Here is a 19,195-nt window from a genome sequence, read left to right on the forward strand (position 1 = left end):
GCATCCATAAAGTGTTCCAAGTTTTCCTTTCTCTTTTTCACTATGAGAGTGAGCACAGAATGATGGATATGACATGCCGTGTGACAATCCACTTTAAATAAGAAAAGATAAAAGCTATAAAGCACTGCTTTTCATGATGAACTGCGAAGGCTAGATGTGGTAGTCACAAGGTGCTCCTGTGGGTTTTTTTTGTGGTCTTAGCTGCAGAGTTGCAAGTATCCCAGCAGAGTGTTTAAATGAAACCCTGTGCGGAGATTGGAGAATTTTCCCCAGTTTTTAGCCTCCCTTTGGCTTACTTTTGCTTTCAAAACTTAGCAAAGAGAACATGATGCAGTGTTTTCCTGATTTCTGGTGTTCCTGGGATCCTGTTAAGCAGCGCCAGGCTGAGTGGCCACAGAGACTGTTTCAGATTCTCTATTCTGTTCTTCAAATAGTGGAAGAATATACCTCAAAGCTCTGGCAAATACTTTGTGCAAAATCCAGCTATGAAACACGTATTTATGCTCCTTTACTGGACAGCAAAAAAGCTCTCCAAGGCTGAGTTTAGCTAGATGTACACAGAGTATTCCCAAAACCTTTCCAGTTGGGCATATGAGTAAGAATTTTTCCCTAGTTCTTTTGTGAAGAGATGGGTGATAACCCTCTGCAGTTTGGAAGATTATAGGGCGTATCTTCTTCCTTTGGATTTATTGAGCTCTTTAAGTTTTTTTATGATTGTCAGCCAAAATAGTGAACAATTTGTGCCTATTTAACCTTTGGAGAAACACAAATGCAAATCACAGCACGGTAGGTCATCAGTATGCACAGCAAAGTGTAAAAACTCATTCTATTTTTGACTAATTAGTTATTGCTGACATTTCACATGTCCACCTGGGAATGGGATTGTGTTACTCATCCCAGTGGTGGACTCCTAGCATAAGCATCAGGGTCCAACTTTGAACATTTCGGATGTGTTTATCAAGATGATGGCCACCATATCTGTTACTTGGTACATTTAATAGCAAGAATAACTTAACATTTCTAATTTTCTCATTTTCTGTGTCTGAACTTGTTTCTTATCCAGCATCTGCTCTCATTTCATGGATGAGTAGTTGCCATAACAGTTATCAATTCTACATGCAAAACACAAATTGGTAAAATATATATCAGGATTATATTACAGTTTCATACTGGCATGAGATTGCTTTGAATTTGTGAGGAAAAGGATAACGGCATGTAAGCAATAAAGAGTTTGTTGTAGAGAAAAAGGAAAGTTTCTCCTACTGTTTGAAATTAAACATGAGAAATACTGGGACTGGGAAGATTGCAGCAGAGCATAATCTGAAATTGATTAACTCATACATGTTATTATTCTGTTTTGATACTGGCTTTGTGATTCTTGGTAATTATTTGATTTTGTGTTTCAGTTTCAGTTTCTCTGAATATAACACAGTAGCTTTACAGGCACATAGTAAAATTAAGTGTATACACATAAAAGGTGTGATTCACTTAATTTTAAGTGCCTATGATGTCCAAATCCAAGCTCCTTATCTGAACTCTGCCCAATCACTGCTAAAATAGGACTTCCCATGCATTATCCCAACATTTTGCTCAATGGACATCTGTTATGTCTTAGAAGTGTCTGTATCTTGGCATTGATAATAAAAAGAATATAAACATGCATCTTGTAGACATTTTTGAGAAGAATTGCAGTCCACCTGTGTTGAAAAGGTAAAACTCTTAGTGAAATTATGTATATGTTCCTGTCATTTTGAGTTTGAGCTGCACAAATGTATCCAAAATACATCTCCCTTTTTGGACAGCAAGTTTCAACTTCAGAAAAGTTCCAATTTGTGTATATTTGCAAAGTTTCGGTGATATTATAATTAACTGTAACAGAGCCAGACTAAATCCTCAAGTTACGATATCAATATACGATAAATACCTGTGGTGGTATGATATTAGAAGATTTAAGAGGTGATTGGAAATGGCATAACTCACAATCTTGATATTTGAAATTTCTCAATTTAAGTATTGTCTTTCAAAAGCATCTTTACACTTACAGAAAGTGTAATATTTCAACAGCCCTTTATTCTTCTAAGGAGCCAGGTAGCTGATATAACTAGAATGAAACTAAGCTACAGTCCCTCTATAGTGTCAGTATTATCTTTCTAAAAAAACTTTATTTGGATTCTGCTTCTTTGAAAAAGTTATTGCCTTATGCTGAAGAACCCATATTCCTTTTTAGAAATCAAACTCAAAGACAAAAGCTTCCTTTTGTTCTGTGTTACCTGACTGCACAGCAGGAGACCTGAAACAAAAATTTCAAAGTGTCTCAGTTCTTGTTTCATAGGAAAAGCAGGGGTTTGGAGACTGCCTCTCCTTTTCTGGAGGTGAAAGAAATGGGAGGCTGCAGGTGGGCTGTCCATGGGGGAGCAGGGAAGCAGTGGAGGGGAGAAAATAGTTAAGAAGTCTTGTACTTTTAATACAAAATAGAAGTACACTAAAAAACAGAGAAGAGTGTATTTGTGGTTTTATTGGTGATGTATTTGATCAGTGAAGACAAGTAGGTGGGCAATAACGAGGGAGTGAGAATTGAGAAATTCAGCACTGCAACACTTAGTTCTGAGGAGGTGCCTTTTTACCTTAGGATCCTTGGCCTCAAATTAGGATCTTAGTAACTCTTGAGGACTTTGAGACATGGTTTGTGGGGAGACATAAATCCCGTTGGATTGGTAAATCTAGGAAAAAATGCTTTTGTATTTGCAGGCACTGAAATAGAGATAGCAACCTTGAGGCTAAGCACAGGCTGGGAGCAATTGTTCAGCAGGACAGTGAAGGGGGTGGTTCACAGAAAGGCAGCATTTTTGGTCCTGCTTTCCAAAAACAGCAAGTTGCTTATGTCTGCATTTGGTATCCAGCTATGACTCTTTGACTTCGGACAGCAAAGTCAGGTCAGTCCTTTGCTGAAAAGACACTAGAAAGACCTTTTTCCTCTGTAACAATTCAGTGCACAATGCATGTTGCTGCGGGGCAAAAGGCTTGTTTCAAAATTCCTTTTCTACTGGTTTGCTGAGCAGAGCCTTTCACAACTCTGGCATGTATTCTTAACTATCAGAATATTGCGTATTCTAAAAGAAGTTTTTCTCAGTTCTTTAGGTTGAAATTCAGTTTTATATAAATAATCATCTTTTAAATAAGGCATTTGAACTGCACTTTTCCTCATGAGACAGTCATAAACCTCCAATCTGCAGAGACAGTCAGACACTCAGTCTGTGACTACTTAATTATCCATTTGTAATGAAAAAAACCCCAAAGAATACACTAAGAGAGACTTCCCCAGAATACCGAACAGCTTTGTAGCCAGGGACACTTCCCTGGGAGAGAAAAAATGCCATTAGACGCTATTGTCTGAAGCAGGTAGAGGGAGATTTCCAAATGCTCTAGAATCATAGAATGGTTTGGGTTGGATTAAAAATCATCTATTTCCAACCTCCCTGCAATAGGGGAGGGAAATCCATTGGCAGGGCACCTTCCATTACACTGGGCTGCTCAAAGCCCCAGCCATCTGATCTTGGAGGTAGTGCCTTCCACTAGTGCCATTTCTTTACAGTATAAAATGATAAAATGGCACATTAACACTATCTCCTAACAGATTTCCTTTTTGGTTTCATCCAGTAGGTGAGCTTTGAGAACCCATACTGGCTGGGCCATCTAGAAAGGGTTGGAAAAATGCTTAGTTGGAGAATGTGCCTCATTTTATATGCAGTGGGACGTGCTCCACAGAAGGCAGTTTGATATCGGGGGGCTTCAGGCACAAATCTGTCACAAGTGTAGATGATGAAGCAGTGTTGTTTTGGAGTCCTTAAGTAATAACTTATGTTTGAAAATCATTCCAAAACACTCATTCTAAATGAGAACCTCTGCATTTCAATCAGCATTTGAAGCAGTTTTTTTGAGAATACAGTGTGTTTTTTTCTTTTTACAGCAGACATCAGTAAACTATTAATATTTATCAGTACTTGTTGAAAATTTTAAAATAGAAGAGCTTCTTTGTTTCTCAGAGCCATGTGCTGGTTAATGTTAATGCTTGAATGAAAACTATATTATTCTGTGTGAATTTGAATACAGAATACACAAATCTAATGGTTAGGGAATATATAAATCTATTAATTAGTTATAACATGTCAGAAATGTGGTAGCACAGGACTCAGACTGTGCATAAGGTTGTGATAATAAACCACTATTATTATTGACTTGGGATTAGTCCTCACTACCAAAATATGGTTACATCATGAAGTTTTTTTCAAAGGAGTACTAATTCTGCCTGTTCTCTCAAAATTATAGTGTACAAAAAATGTTTACATATTTGTGATATCTCACACATCAGCCCTGTATCTTCTGGGCTTCTACAAAATTTCTTTTAAATACTGTGTATATGTTCCATTTAATATATTTATTTCACCTGCAGTGAATCTATGTAGGTTTTGTTATCTGTTATTTGGTTACTGCATTGTTGACAGTATCTTTTAACTTTATGCATATATTATGCATACTGTCTGCCTGTATTGGATGTGGTCATAGACAGTCTCACATAATTTGATTTTTAAAATCTTCTGCTTAAACTTGGTTTTGGAAAGTGAAGATTAAGAGATGCCGTGTCACACTCTGCAGTAATGGGATGAGTGATGCACTATTTCTACCTTAACGCCTTCTGAGTCCAACTTAATTGACTGTTACGTCTTTTAGATGTGAACAACCTGAGAGATCTGTCTTTTTCTATGGATGAATAAGAGCCATTTTACTTATAGCCTTAACAGAATGTTCATTTGGGTTCAGCTATGTAGTAGTATTTCTCTGACCTTACACAGGTTTTAGAGTACGGAAGGAAAAGGAAAATCAGGAAGAAATAACTCACAGGCTGTCCAGGCTCATCTCCTCCCAGGATCCTGAAGCCAAACCCAGACTCCATTCTCCGAAGGTGAACATCCAGCTCCTTGTAATCGGGACCTGGTTTAAAGGGAAATCCCACTGAGCAAAGCATTTTGGCCTTGTCTTGAGAATTTGTACCATCTTCCCTCCCACCTTGTGTTCATTGCACATGACTAATGGCATCCTGGTTAGAGCTGGTGGAAACAAATGGGCCACAGACAAGGAGGAGAATTGAAAATGCAGGTTATCTCTTGGAGGATGATTATGTTCAGTAGAATAGACTAAACCAAGCTAGAATACATTCATAGAAGAACAGTACTGGAAAAGTCTGTCCCAAATAGAGGCTATAAAGGTGTCTTCTTCCTAAAACTGACTGCATAATGGACTGCTGTTCATCCACCTCTGGTATTTAATTTGTGTTTTCCTTGCAGTTCATTAAACCTTAAAAAGAATAAACTGAAATGGGAGATAGAGATACATCAGTCCAAGTTACAAAAGATGAAAATCATTACAGGTCATTTAACTTCCAAACACAGATATAGAGCATTATGTCTTTTTATGTAATGTAGCTTTTAAGTATTCACTTTCTGGCAATACTCTCAATAAAGAGTTTTGACGAAAGCTCTCATTATAAGCCTCTAAGTCTCAGGATTTAAACTGAAAGCTAACATCATTAACTTGAACTCCTTAATGCTACCCAATTAAAGTCTAAACAGCTTTCTGAATCCTTAAGATTGTGCTTCCATATGCATGTGTAACCTGGCAGTAAAAAACATATTCTGTCCTGGAAAATATCAATTCAGGAACAAAGTGTCTTTTAAAAGACATTTTCTTATAAAAATGTCTTTAGAGTCACCTGAAAGAATCTATTGTTCTGCAACAAAAATAATAATAATAGAATAAAATTTCAAATATTACAAAGTGAAACTGTAAGCATTTAAGGGACTAAGAACTTGTTTTTTGTTATTATTGCTTTGTCTGCATGCTCAGAGATGTTTTAGGTTCATCACTTAAAGCAGGACGGTGATTAACAGGAATGGTCTTTCCTACGAATTGCGTTCTGGTCTACGCATTGTGACGGCTTTGATCAGCTTGTTGCCAACCCTCAGAGACAAAAGGGGATGAGTAGGTTTATTTCAGCAAACTGCTCATAGTGTCACCAGTTGTGCCTTGTTTCCTTGGGACGGGAGGGACTACAGATGGCTGAAATATGGTGCTTCAGCATCTCTCATGGATCTCCTCTCAGAGCCATCAGTGGACACCTCATAAACCGTGGAATTGAGCAGATCCCAGGTTTAGTCTGGGATTAAAGCTGAATCTGTTTCAGTTAAGTCTTACAAAGACAAATACAGAACTAAATGCACTGGTTCTTTACTATGACTGTGCAATCAAAAATCCTCTACAGACAGAAGCATAGTGCATTATTTCAACAGTCTATATTGGTAAGATATCGAACCACAAATATTTCAATTGGTAAAATGAAAATATTACCTTTTCCTACCAACTTACTTCTCATATATTGAGAACCCAAAGAGAACTGAACAGCTTATTATACTGACTTTTAAAATTTATTTTATAAGTGTCTCAACAGTATGTTAAAGAACAAATGAAGTTTGTGCATGTACAGTATATTAACTTAATCCAAATTGTTTACACGTTGTGAGAGGCAAAGGAATTTTCAGATTAAAGCAATGCTTTACTGATTTGATGTGCCTACAAGGATGGATTTTAGCACAAGGAGAGAGCTTTGTAGATAGACACAGTATGATCACCATTTGTAACCCAGGTCTAACACTCAAAGGCACTGTTTCCAGCAGTCTGTTACAAACCAAGAACTACCTTTATTTGCACACATGTGAATGAATATGCACAGTTGGGAATACATCAGGAAAGTACAAGAATGTCAGGCTGTGAAGAATACTCGCTTTGGCAAATTGAGATGAAAACATCCCTCAAACAGATACATTGACAAAGCTCTTCCAAACTAAATTTGGCACCAAAATTCAAAATAAGAGGTACTATTTCTTTTAAAAGAAGATGTTTTTCTTCCCATTTAGAATTGAATAGATAAGCCAGGTTGACCAGGAAAAGGTTTAGGCTAAAAAATATTGTATATAGGCATAGGTTTTTATGACCTCTAACACAGTTCAGAAGCCTTTGGATTAACTGACTCTGCCACCACGCTTGCTCAGAAGAGCCTTCCTTCCTAAAGAGCTGGAAATCCATGGAGACCATTCTCTGCCAACTCTGAGCAGCCTACTGAAAACTGCTTTTGAAAAATGATGTTCTTTTCTGTCCCACTAAGGAAACAAAACACAGGACTGGAAAGGATCCCTGGGTCATCTAATCCAGCTTCCTGTTTTTGCAAACCTCTGCAAGCAAACAGCACACAGACCTTACTAGTGAAGACATAGGCAAAGAAGGCAATGGTAGCTGAACTTGTTTGTGGTCTTTGTTGCCAGGTCACCAGCCTCATTCAGAGTTTTCACTGATGGATTGCATCCCATAATTTTATTTATTTTTTTAAGTAATATCACAGCATCTCCAGTGACTGACTAGTACACAAGACTGCTTCCTCCATTGTTGCTATTGACTATTTCAGCTTTCATGCTTGGTATGGTATGACTCTACTGGCTGCACTGACCACCTCTCCATTGGTCTGGAGATAGCTAGACCATAGATTCCTCAGATTACCTTCTCTGAAAGTGGACCTTGGTTTTTTTGCTTAATTGATTAATGAAAATAAGACAAAAGACTCAATGCAAGGCTCTCAAAAAATATTATTCTTTCAGTCCAGAAACTGTTCTTTTAGCAGAATTGTTTACCTGCTTTCTAGCCATTGTTCTTTACATTTCGTGATAAGCACTGTCTTCTCCAAGCTAATGTAAAAGTGTTTCAACTATAGTTGGCATTTTGTAAAATTTCTAGTTGAAGTATAAATGGATTAAACTTGTTTGGTGTAAAAAATCAGTTACCAGATTAATCTGAGCAACCAACTTTTAGTAAACTCCTTTCACCTGGTTCTCAATTTATCTCCATATCGGCAGTTCATCTTTGATAAAAAATATGTTCTAAAGCCCTGCTACTGAGATCCCTTTTTTCCTGATTCTGAAAGACAGGTAATGTGTTCACTAGTATGTGCTTTTCCTACAGGAGCTCATGCTTGGTAGATTTATTGGAAGCCCCTACTATTATGTGGCAGCAGCTCAATATTCCTGAATATTCCTCAATATTGAACAAGTATCACACACTGATCATGTGTTCTTACCCACGTAAATGATTACATTTCACCTGATATTCCCCCAGTGTTCACTTCTCCAGGACTCCGGTACTTTTCTTTTTCCTCACAAAGGATTGTTAGATAGACCAAATTTTGGGTTTTCTTGCTGGAGTAGATTTTCAGTTGATCATACAGAGAAAATTACCTCAACTTACAGCAAATTATGCTCCTGTGCCTTGCAGTGTACCACAAACTGTTGGTTAATATAACTTCATCATGGAAAATGTGTCTTTTTTTTTTTCTCTTGCTAACCTAGATTAGCACCTTGTGGTTCATGTCAAGTAAGAAGAAATGAATAGGTTGCAGACATGGGAGTCAAGCCAATACTGAATTAACACAGCTTATCCTTCCTGTCAATTTAATACACCTTAATGTCCTGTCTCCTACTAGTTTCATCAAAAGGAGAGTTTCACCTGAAGTCAATATTTTTGATCATATAAAAGGGTATTCTGTGCAGAATAACAAGGTTCCCTGTTCCTCTTTGCTTCCCTACACATTTATGTTAGAATAAGAACTTTAACTTTGCCTGCTGGTAACTTCATTCTTTTTTTTTACAGTTATAGAATTTAGTTTCTTCCTTTTTGTGAAAAAGAAAATTTTCTTAACTGATAATTTAGCCTAGAAGACAAAAAACCACACCAATTCACTTTGCTAGGTTATAAAATCAGCTGGCTCCCCCATGACTTTGAGAATGGTATTGGGCAAGCTGTGATCTGATCATTGCTGCACTGTGGGGATGGTAAAGAGCATGGGGAAATTCTGCTTTCTGGTCCCTGGACAACAGGGAATTTACTTTAAATGTAATGGTACCAGAATAGATTGTTACTGAACAGTAATGAGGTCTTACAGGTGAAGATGTGACTATCTGCTCTGAGATAGCTTTCTGTACTGTATTCACCTGAATAGGTAGGTGAATTACACACTGATTAACGTACATGCAACTATTTCTTTAATGTTGAGAAAATATATCCCTGAAGGTGATAAACTGATTTTTTTGTGAGTCAAGATGAACAAGTACTATGTCATTTTACAGTGTTAAACCTGGTATTTGGGATGATGCTGTAAATGTTGATATAGAATTTTTTTTTAATTAAATCTCTTCCATATTGCAATTAAAGCAAATATGAAGAGCTTTGCTGTGATAATTTTACAGTCTTTTTGGGTGTACTCAACTCATCTGCTAAAACAAAAAACTAATTAGGATTCCCGTGCTGAAGATGGTGAAGATTTTTTTTTTCACATAAGCAATTAGAAATTGTGAATTGTGATTGACACAAAACTACAATAACTTCATCTGAGTTTCAGATGCTCTTGAAAGATGTGAAAAGCTTGACAACAGTCATAGGTCTGCTGGTCTACAGTGAGAGTAGCTTTTTAAAAAAACATTCATATTTCCTCCTGATATCTACAGAGAGGAAAGCTGGCAAATAGAGATTTCAGTATGAAAGTCTTCAAAGCAAAAAAAAGAAATAAATTGGTGTGCTAACACAGTTACTCAATGTATAAACCCTACTGGGCTATGCAAAACTAGGCCAATATCATATTTCATTTAGGATCTCTGTCCAAACTGTGTAGGACTTGAAAAGACTTTACTGGGATTGTCAAGGTAACCTTTTTTTTGGTATTGGATGCCAGTTTTAACTGTTGCTGGTTTTTAAAGAAGTCCACTGCCATTTTACCAGACCAGTGTTGATTCAAACACCCCAAAAATCTCTTGATTTTGAAAGTTTTTACTTTACATTTTTACAGCCCGAGGCATACGTAGGGGATAGAATTAAACTGAGTTTTACAAAAAGTATTGCTTAAGTTCAGATTGGGCATGAGTTCTAGGGATACATTTTTATGCTAAAGATTGAACACTAATGTATGAAAATACACATAAAACACAGTAAAACATACACAAAAATTGACTGAGGAAAAAGAAACGTTTTTCTTTTCTCAAAATGCAAATCTGTTATAAAAAGGTTTAGAGTTAGCATTCCATAGCCCCACAAGAATCATACAAAATAAAATGGTGACTGGGTAGTCATGACTGGCTATTATCTGGAGAAATGATAAAGAAAGAAGGATAACTAAAACATAAAATGAAGGACAACTAATTTACAGAACAACAAAGGCTGAAGAATACTTGCCAGAGGAATCCGCTCGAAAACCAGTCCTGGGCAGCACTTGTTCTAAATAGGAAAATGGGGAATTAAAGATGAAATACATTTCTCAAGTTATTTAAAGATGCAGAATAAACTTCTCTGCTGTGTTTTGAATTACTAAAGTGCAATTTCTACTTTTTCTTGCAATTTTTTTCTTCTCCCCTCCTTCTTCACTTTCTAGGTGGTACATATAATATTCCTGCTAGCTGAAGACCTCCCTGTCCATTTCTATGCAAAGTGAAACAGATGGTAAGATGGTAATGTTTCTTCAACATAACATAGGTTCTGATGAAGATAAAATTGTTAGTGTGGTTTAAGCTGTGAAAATTAGTGACAATATTTGTCCTTATTTAAGTACAGCAATAAAAGGGAAAGTTTAATGGCTCTGTTTAGATGACTTGACCACTGCCCTTATACAACACAACTGAAAAATGTCTCATCATCAAGAAGAGTAAGAGTTTGCCAGAGGGATGTACACTGCCAATAACAACAACTGATTGTATGTGAAGGCAAATGCAGACAAATCCCTTTAACATATTTTTCATGCAGGTAATTTCAAAGTATTTGTATTTCACTAGACGAAACACAGCAAATAACTGTTTTGTTTTCATATAAAACTACTTTGCTGACATTAGAGGAATCAGGAATGGGTCCCTAGCTGAATTCAGTCATGCTTCCTTTGCTGATTTCACAACATTCCGAATAAGAATTTCTTTTTTATTGTCTTGGCAGCATCCAGAATGAATTGCAAAACGTTCCAAACCAGAGGTGGCCATCCATTGGCCTACCCACAACAAAAGGGCAAAGAAAGCACTAATGCATTCATGTGACTCTAAACCAGAGTATCATTCCATGCATATTTCATAGTATAAACAGGGTAAGGTCTTTCAGATGAGCATTTGTAGAATAGTGATGCAACCTATGAGTAACTATTATCTTTCTGAGACAGAAGGAAGACAGGTGTGGATTTAATATTCTAAGTAGGTAGTTCCAGGCAGAAAGAAGCCAGAGAATGCACTGTAGGCCAGCAATTTTGGCCAAGTCTTCTGGAAATATGTGAGTCTATGTGGTGAGATACTTCTGTGGAAGCTCTGTACCACTTTGAAAGAATTTGGACTAAAGCCACCTGCCTTCCGGTGGATTGCTTCCTAAAGGCAGCATGGGCTGTAAATGGCAGCAGCTGAGTAATTCACAGTTCACAATACTGAACCAGTTGCTCTAGAGCAAAGACATTTTCCCAGAAATGAAAATGGAACCATTGAAAGTCTTACGACTCTTTTGGTAAGAATATTTATATAACAACCATGACCTGTCCAAATTCAGGTTTACTAGATGGGGACTTCCCCTTGGATTCGGTGTTCCTGTTGTATTTGTGTTCCCCCTCTGTGTTGAGTTGTGCCATGTGGGCTACGCTGTTTTAGTTTATAGGTGGCTACACATCTTTACTTTGATGGTTAAAGGAGGTAATTCCTTCACATACTTCAGATTTTGTACAGCGATTTGGGATCATTCAGGTGAGAGGTGCTATCTAAACGTAAAATATTCCACCAGAACAAATCCTGAAAAAAAAAACCCCAACCCTTTGAAGCTGATGCCACTCTACTGCAAACTTGGAGAAATGATTTTTTTACTCACAGCCTTTCAAGATTTTAATGGAATTCTTAAAAGAGACAGAATGATTTTAATGTACAGAAGGCAATTTTATCTTGATAGTCTCCATAAGCTTTTAGGTTTGAAAAGACATAAGTTTTTTCTCTTGGTCACTCAGCTTGAATTGTTCTTTGGAGCTGCTCTGAGATTGTTTCATTCTGTGTTTCCATTTCTGCTTGCAGTCATCCTAATATCCCCCAGAACTGGCCTCAAACAGCAAAGTGAAAGAAACACCACCATGCTCAAACTGTGACAAAGCAGAGAACGACTTGCTCTGTCAAGACGTACAGCCATGTATTTTAATTAAGTTAGCAGTGTCTTTTTTTGTGAACTATTGTCTGTGATCAAGCAAAAGTGCCTGTCAATGAGGTAGTTTCCTTCCAAGCTAGTCTGATGAAGTCTGATACAGCTTTTGTTCCTCTTCCTTGCAGAGCTTCATGCAGAGTATCATGAAGAGAGTTAATTATCATCTTGTTATCAGGCATTCAGCATCTAGCATGTGTTTTCGTTGTAGTGTAGGACTTCACACACACAAAACTTGGAACTGTGCTGCGCTGAAGACATTGAATCAAGCCTTAAAGTTTTTTAATGTATGATCACCAGAAAGACAAACCTAAGTGCAGACTTGTGTTTTTGGTAAACACAAAGCAATGTTCATTTTAGGAAGAATCTGCTGTCAGCAGTATGGGTCTCTGTGCAGTATAGGATAATTGTGATTATGTCACTGACATAATTATTTTGCTTTGAAAAACAGAATATAAACTCTAGAGAGCTGCACTCATGTGACAAGCCAAACTGTTGGCAACTAGCAGAAAACTCAAAAGAGGAAAGATCTGTGTAGAACATTTAGCATATAAGAAGGGAATGAATTAGCAATGTCTCCACATTTCAAATGCAGAGATAAGTTTTTTTTTTTTTTTCAAAACTCACATAGTTCTGGGCTCAAAGACCCTACACAAAAGCAACTTCCAAGTGAAGAGGAAGGACTGCTGGTGCTGCTCCTCATCTGTCCTTGTGTCTTTCTCTGCTAAGAACAAACTGTTTGAACTGGTAATTTTACCAGAATACTGAGAGACTCTAGCAAGCTTTGTTTTATAAAAATCTGTCAATTAGTTTTTTATAGGAAACTAACTTTTATACAAGGCAATTTGAAACCTTCTATTTATTTATTACTGAATTAATTTTGACATTTTCTAAACTTTTAATAGAAATTTTTCTAATATGTTAAACATCCTGCCTCCACCTCATAGGAAATGAGGCAGCAGGAGACAATTTTGGAGAGGTCAGGATAAAGAGAGGAGACTACTCAACACTGCTATCATCAACAGGCTTTCAAAGTGCAGAAAGTTTTAAAATGATGACATAAGTTTTCTGTATTCTCCATGTGAAGCCTTTCTGGTTGAACTTCTGCAGCTGCATTGCCGTGAGTAGCTGTAGCCTTGTAGCCTTTCATGTGAAATAGCAATGAAATAGTTATAAAGTAAGCTTGAATGAATAATAAAATACTCAGTAAATTTGCTTATTTCGTTTTTTGTTTGTTTGTTTGTTTTGTTTTGTTTGTTTTTGTTTTGTTTTTTTTTCTTAACTTCAGCTAACCTGTCCTAGAAAGAAGAATCGGGAAAGTAAAACTAAGAATTATTCTTAATTGCAACTTGTGTATAACTATAACCAAAATTAATCTCCACCATGGGGAGGACTCCGTGTGCTCTGGAGAACGAGGATGCAGCTGTGCATTTTGAAGAATCTTGCTATACATCAACATTTGGGGGCAGGAAGCAGATGATCTTTCAGTCCCTTCCAACCCAAACCATTCTATGATAACCATTCTATAATGAAGGCAAAGCCAAGATTAGTTCTGCTCTTAGAAGATAGCATAGTAAAAAGCTTGCACATCTGCACATTTAGTAAATTACACTCATGTTTTACATTGCAAACTGCAAAATATTTGTGAAAAGAGAATAGCAATAGACAAGCTGGGACACAATTTTGATTTAAATGAAATCAGTGGTGAAAATAGAAGGTTTCTTTGTTGTCAAGATAGAGCCATAGGAGCACAATTCACACACAACATGACACAAGGATATTCTTATTTGCACCAGTGGAGCCACTGGTATTCTCTGGAGGGAGAATTATGTTGATGAAAGGTAGAGATGGTAATATCTATTTTCCATACTGTTATTTTCTAGTTCAGACTTTGTTAAATGCTAAACACATGGAACAAAACTATCACTAGGGTACAATTATATTTCAGCATCTTAGTACTAGCCATGCTTTTTAGGTAAACAAGAGTTTCACAAATGAAAGGAATGAATGTGATCACGCTGCAACGTCCTTTCCAGAGCTGTGCAGTCAGCAGTTTGACACAGCACACATGCAATGCAGAGCCCATTTGTCTCATGCACCTGTGGCAAATCCCTGAATGCCTGCAAGTCAGTTTTCTTAAATTATTACTTTGACTTCTTAAGCACACACTGCCACTTTGCAGATCAAAATCTATTTGTATACCTTTTAGTAAAGTGTAAATTGTTAAAGAGAAAGGAGTACTGCATCTTTAATACTGCCATCAGCTGTAAAACTGACACTTCATATTAGCAGAGGCCATTTGGGACCTACTTTGCAATTCAACAATCAAATCATTTTATGTCCCTGGTACTGTGATGATGTTATAATTCCAATTGAAAATGCTTTTGGTTTCACTGTCAGTTCTTGTAAGCAACAAATCCATTTTGTCATGGCGAGTAACTTTTTCTTCAGTGACGAACAATACAAAAATATTTGACATTGGACTGATAAATTTCCTTCCTTCCCATTATGTATGATCTCTTATTAAAAAGAAAGGATTACATTCATTTAGTAATATAAGTTCTTAGACTTTTTCTATGCTGTTGCTTGGAGTAGCAATAGATGCAAAGAAAACACCAACATGAGCTGTTTGGCAATTGCTTTCAGAAATTACCTTCTTATAACTCAGTTGCTCATACTCTGGTCAAGAAGTAGTTTGATGATAATATGTCTTAATTAGCAATTTCCCAATACTTTTATTTACTAAGTGAAGGCAGGCATGACTTACTGACATAAAGGGCATCAAGTGGTGAATAGAAATATTGAAAGATATTGTAAACTGAGCTCAAGGAAGATTTGAAACTAGAACCTGATTTTCTAATTTATAGTCCCAAACCCTTTACCCATTAAAAAAAACCCTTTATAGGATACTTCAGAATGTATTTAATATATTTAATGTCTTCATAGTTCAATGTATATATACATCTGCACATATATTATATGCGTATATATATATATTTCAAAGCCTGATAAATAAAATATAAATTTTTTTTAGACCAGAAATTAGCAAAAATGGGAAAAATTCTTAAGAGGAAAATTTTTTTTTGTCATGAAAATACTGTCTAAAAAAATTTTTAGTAACAATTATGGGAAAAATTTCCTTCAGTTTTTAAGAATGTAACTGCGTAGCTCTTCAGCCAACAAGCACTGGCAGGAAAATTCTGTAGACTACACCATAGAACCCCTGAGGTGATAATGCATTCAGTTCTAGACACCTCATATTTTTTTTCATGTTCCATGATTATCAAATTTAGGAAACCTTGATTGCCTTAGTATTTTTCTGCAAGATTGGTATTTTCAAAGTTACACACTATGAGTTAGTATAATGCTATCTGACAAAACTTTCCTACCTTAAGGCATACCTGTGCTGAATACCTGCAGTGATACTCCAGAGGAAAGGTAGCCTGTGAATATCTACTGGGCTGCTTGTCTGTAACCCTTAGGGAAGGGTACTTAAAAGTCTGCATAAGAAACCACCGTATTTATGGAGGCTAATTATGATAATACGTTTGCTATTTACATATTTCACAGCTGTTGGTGATCTTTGCTTTTTGGTTCTTTTCCAGTTTGTCTAAATCTCTGGCAGCAAAAAAAATTGCAGTGCATAAAACAGCTGATAGATTTGAAAGGGACGTGGGAAATTCTCAATACTGTGGTCAGAGGAGAAAATAACATGGGAGATTTTGAAGAAAGTAATCTTTGTGCTTCCAGTTAAAGGTGAAACTGTAATTGTTCAGATTTCACTTTTAATGAGAGCTTATCACTAGCTTCTCATTCTTCCTACTGGCATTTCTGTGTCACATCACCAGTCTTGGCTACCACACTAACTGAAGGACAAATGTAACCTAATCACTGTAAAAAATGTTTTATTTTACTGCTTTCCTTAGAGGAATATAAAGTCAGATTTCTTTTATACATTTTATAACTAGAGAAATATTATGGCATTATGATTCCCAACAGCTTTGTGTTGCCTGTCTGACTAATGTCTGCCTACAGGGGCCTCTGAACAAAGTTTGTTATAAACTGTGAATTTACAATAAACAGAGTTCAATATAAAATATAAGAGAGGATAAGGAGAATTTATAAAGGCAAAAATGTAAAATTCAGGAGAATGAATTGTCACAAAGATAACTACGGAGCTCCAGTCACAGCTGTAACAACTGCTGTGTATCAAATAATAATTTTTTTCATTAATAGTAAATTCCTGATTTGTTATTCCATTTTCTAGCTTCTGTACCTTACTTTCATAGTTATCAGCAGAGTCACACTGTCACTTACAATCTCATAGTTTTCTTAAGGAGAAAGGAGTTAAAGGATTTGCCTAGAATTAATATTTGGATAGAAAAAAGGAAAAAGTATTATTTGAGCAGGTTTTCTCCTTTATTTCTGAATTTAGTGACACAATGTCACAGTAGAAACTTACATAGCTCCTCTTCACCATAAAAAAGAAATAAGAGGGGAGGGGGGAAGAGAGGAAAAAAAACAAAACAAGAAAATAAGAAAAAGAAAAGCAGAGACAGAGACATGGGAAAGAAAGAAAGCAGAAAACAATTTCCCTCTTTTTGCTTTTAAGCAGTTGTTCTAGATGATGTGGTAATCTTCCTCAGTCCTTAGAAGCACCTTATTCTCCTTTTTTAGCTACTTTTTTGGCTTTGAGCACAGTTCATGGGTGACAGCAGAGGCAGGTGACAGGTAGGAGGTAGGAACTGACAGGTAACAGCTAACTCGTGACAAACAACTTTTCCAGGTGCTATGACTTACAGAATTGAGTTGCACTCTGGTTTTGTACTAATACACCATTTGATTGTCTCTATAAAATTGTTTCCTATGCAGAAGCAGTAGTCCTTTATAATTCATATGTCATCATTAAAAATTGAAATCTCCCTATCACACAGGTCTTGAAGGTTCTTCACATTCCTTAGGTGGAAAAACATCTCATCCAGAATGAAAATCATCCTTTTTCATTGAGGCTTCCTGCTTACTTTAGGTAGGGATGAGCTATAGCAAAATCCTGTAAATCAGGCTTCTCAGGTCTAGCTCTTGCTCTGCTTTGAGTCATGTCTCTTGTTCTCCTCACAGAACTACACTGTGATGCATAACTTGCTTAACTCCCTGATCGGGGAGCAGGAGGCTTTGATGAGGTCCTGGTGAGTGCTGACTGCAGGAGACTCTCTAATTAAAGGATCTGTGGAAATTCAGAGCTACAGCTCTGAAAACTGTTTAGTTACAGAGATTAACTGTAAGAGAAACAAAAATCTAGCACCCTCTTTCTTTTTGTATTGTCCAGGTCATGATTGCTCACTTCTTTGCCCTATTTGTAGAAGATGAAGATGAAAAGAAGGTCTTACCAGGAGATAAGACAAACTTACTTTGAGATAAGAAGTACTTAAAAAATGAAGTAGCTGAACTTTTCCTGTGCACTTTTAGGGTATGCCCTTACCAAAGATAACCAACCTGACAGTGCCATATGGTAGGAAACTTTATTGTCTTGAAACTCTCCCTCCTATATACTCAAATTAGATGACAGATACTTGACTCAGTAATGGATTTCCTTCCTGTTGCTTCTTTTTTCAGAAAACAGTAGCACTATGTAGAGAACAAAAGCAATCAAAGGCTTGACAAATTGAATTTGCTAAGATGTGTGCTTATGGCATTCATGAAAGAAAAATGTCAGGGAGAAAAGAGGTCTGCAGGCAGCTACTTATGACTAAAGGATATGAATGATTACACACAAGATCTGGTTGGGAATCAAGGCTTTGAGAAAATGCTGAAGGGATGGAGCTGTAAGAGAACAATTAAATTTTCAGGATTAGCTGGAAGATGGGACATTGCTGGAAGTCTGGGAGGAGTGATTACTGTAGTCTTGCTTTCTATCCCTCACTTTCTTATTTTGGGCCCAGCAGCTTCATGATTTTTAATTATTCTAGGTAGCTGGCTGAAAAAGGCTAGTATACAATTTCCAGTTACCTCTTAGAGAGAACTTGAATGCAATTATACCATTCAAACACAGGTTTTAGCATAACTCCAATTTACAAGTTAGAAGCTCTTCCTGTGGTGCAGTATATGCTCCTGAACACAGTAGATTATATAAGTAAAAGACTTGAGTTCATATTGGTCAAAGAAGTGCTCAGAAAACTCATAGAAGGGACCCATGAATAACAATTAATCACTTAATTACTTTATTGAATAGTGTAATATATCTTGTGGTGCAATATATAACCTTGTGGGGTGTAAGCCAATCTTTGTAGTTGACATTTGATCTATATTCCCATGGAGGGGAAACCAATTTATGGAGGGCAAGCATGGATCGAGCCTATTTGTTTTCATTAATATTTAGGCAATTCTGTTAATATAGAACTTTTCATATTGGAGATTGAAATGAAAGAAGATGCTGTATAAATGTGTATCTCATCTATATACGTGGCACTGATGACCTTTTCTTAATTGTCTTACAAAAATGTTTGTTTCAATGGAGTTTCAATTCCAATGGGCTTCAAGTCTGCACTCTTGGCTTGATGACTTTAACAACAGAAGATGGTTCTGACTATGTTGGATGAAAAGTACAGATTTTTGCTAAACTACTTCACCTCCAGAAGATATCCATATGGCAAGTAATTAGTTGCAAAGGGTTTTCCTTTCCCTAAAGCAGTATATGAAGCCAAGTATATTTTCAGCAGAGGTATGAACCAAATAGAAACTATGGAATGGTTTATTTTCCCTTTAACATATACAAAATCCTTGCACTTTGGGGAACAGCATTTCAGCTCAGGCAAATATTTTTATTTTTTACTCTAGCTCTTAAAGCACATGAGAAAGTGAAAGACAAGAGATGTCTGAAAACTATTTCCAAACTTTGTTCAAAGTG

At 36.5% G+C, this 19,195-nt stretch overlaps 1 protein-coding gene across 1 annotated transcript in view; it reads right to left on the reverse strand.

The window, feature by feature from the left end:
* LOC114067798 (membrane-associated guanylate kinase, WW and PDZ domain-containing protein 2-like) overlaps positions 1-19,195 on the reverse strand; it is a gene marked incomplete at its 5' end in the record, with an annotated part of 514,387 nt that overhangs the window by 66,413 nt on the left and 428,779 nt on the right. Inside the window, 2 exons of the mRNA XM_027903479.1 lie at positions 4,898-4,989; positions 10,324-10,365. Of these exons, the coding sequence (XP_027759280.1) occupies positions 4,898-4,989; positions 10,324-10,365 (134 nt within the window). The remainder of the gene's footprint in view (positions 1-4,897; positions 4,990-10,323; positions 10,366-19,195) is intronic.

The sequence above is a fragment of the Empidonax traillii genome, unplaced genomic scaffold (assembly GCF_003031625.1).
Source record: "Empidonax traillii isolate 1590-97213 ecotype Southwest subspecies unplaced genomic scaffold, ASM303162v1 scaffold968:size590757, whole genome shotgun sequence".
NCBI classification, from domain to species: Eukaryota; Metazoa; Chordata; class Aves; order Passeriformes; family Tyrannidae; genus Empidonax; species Empidonax traillii.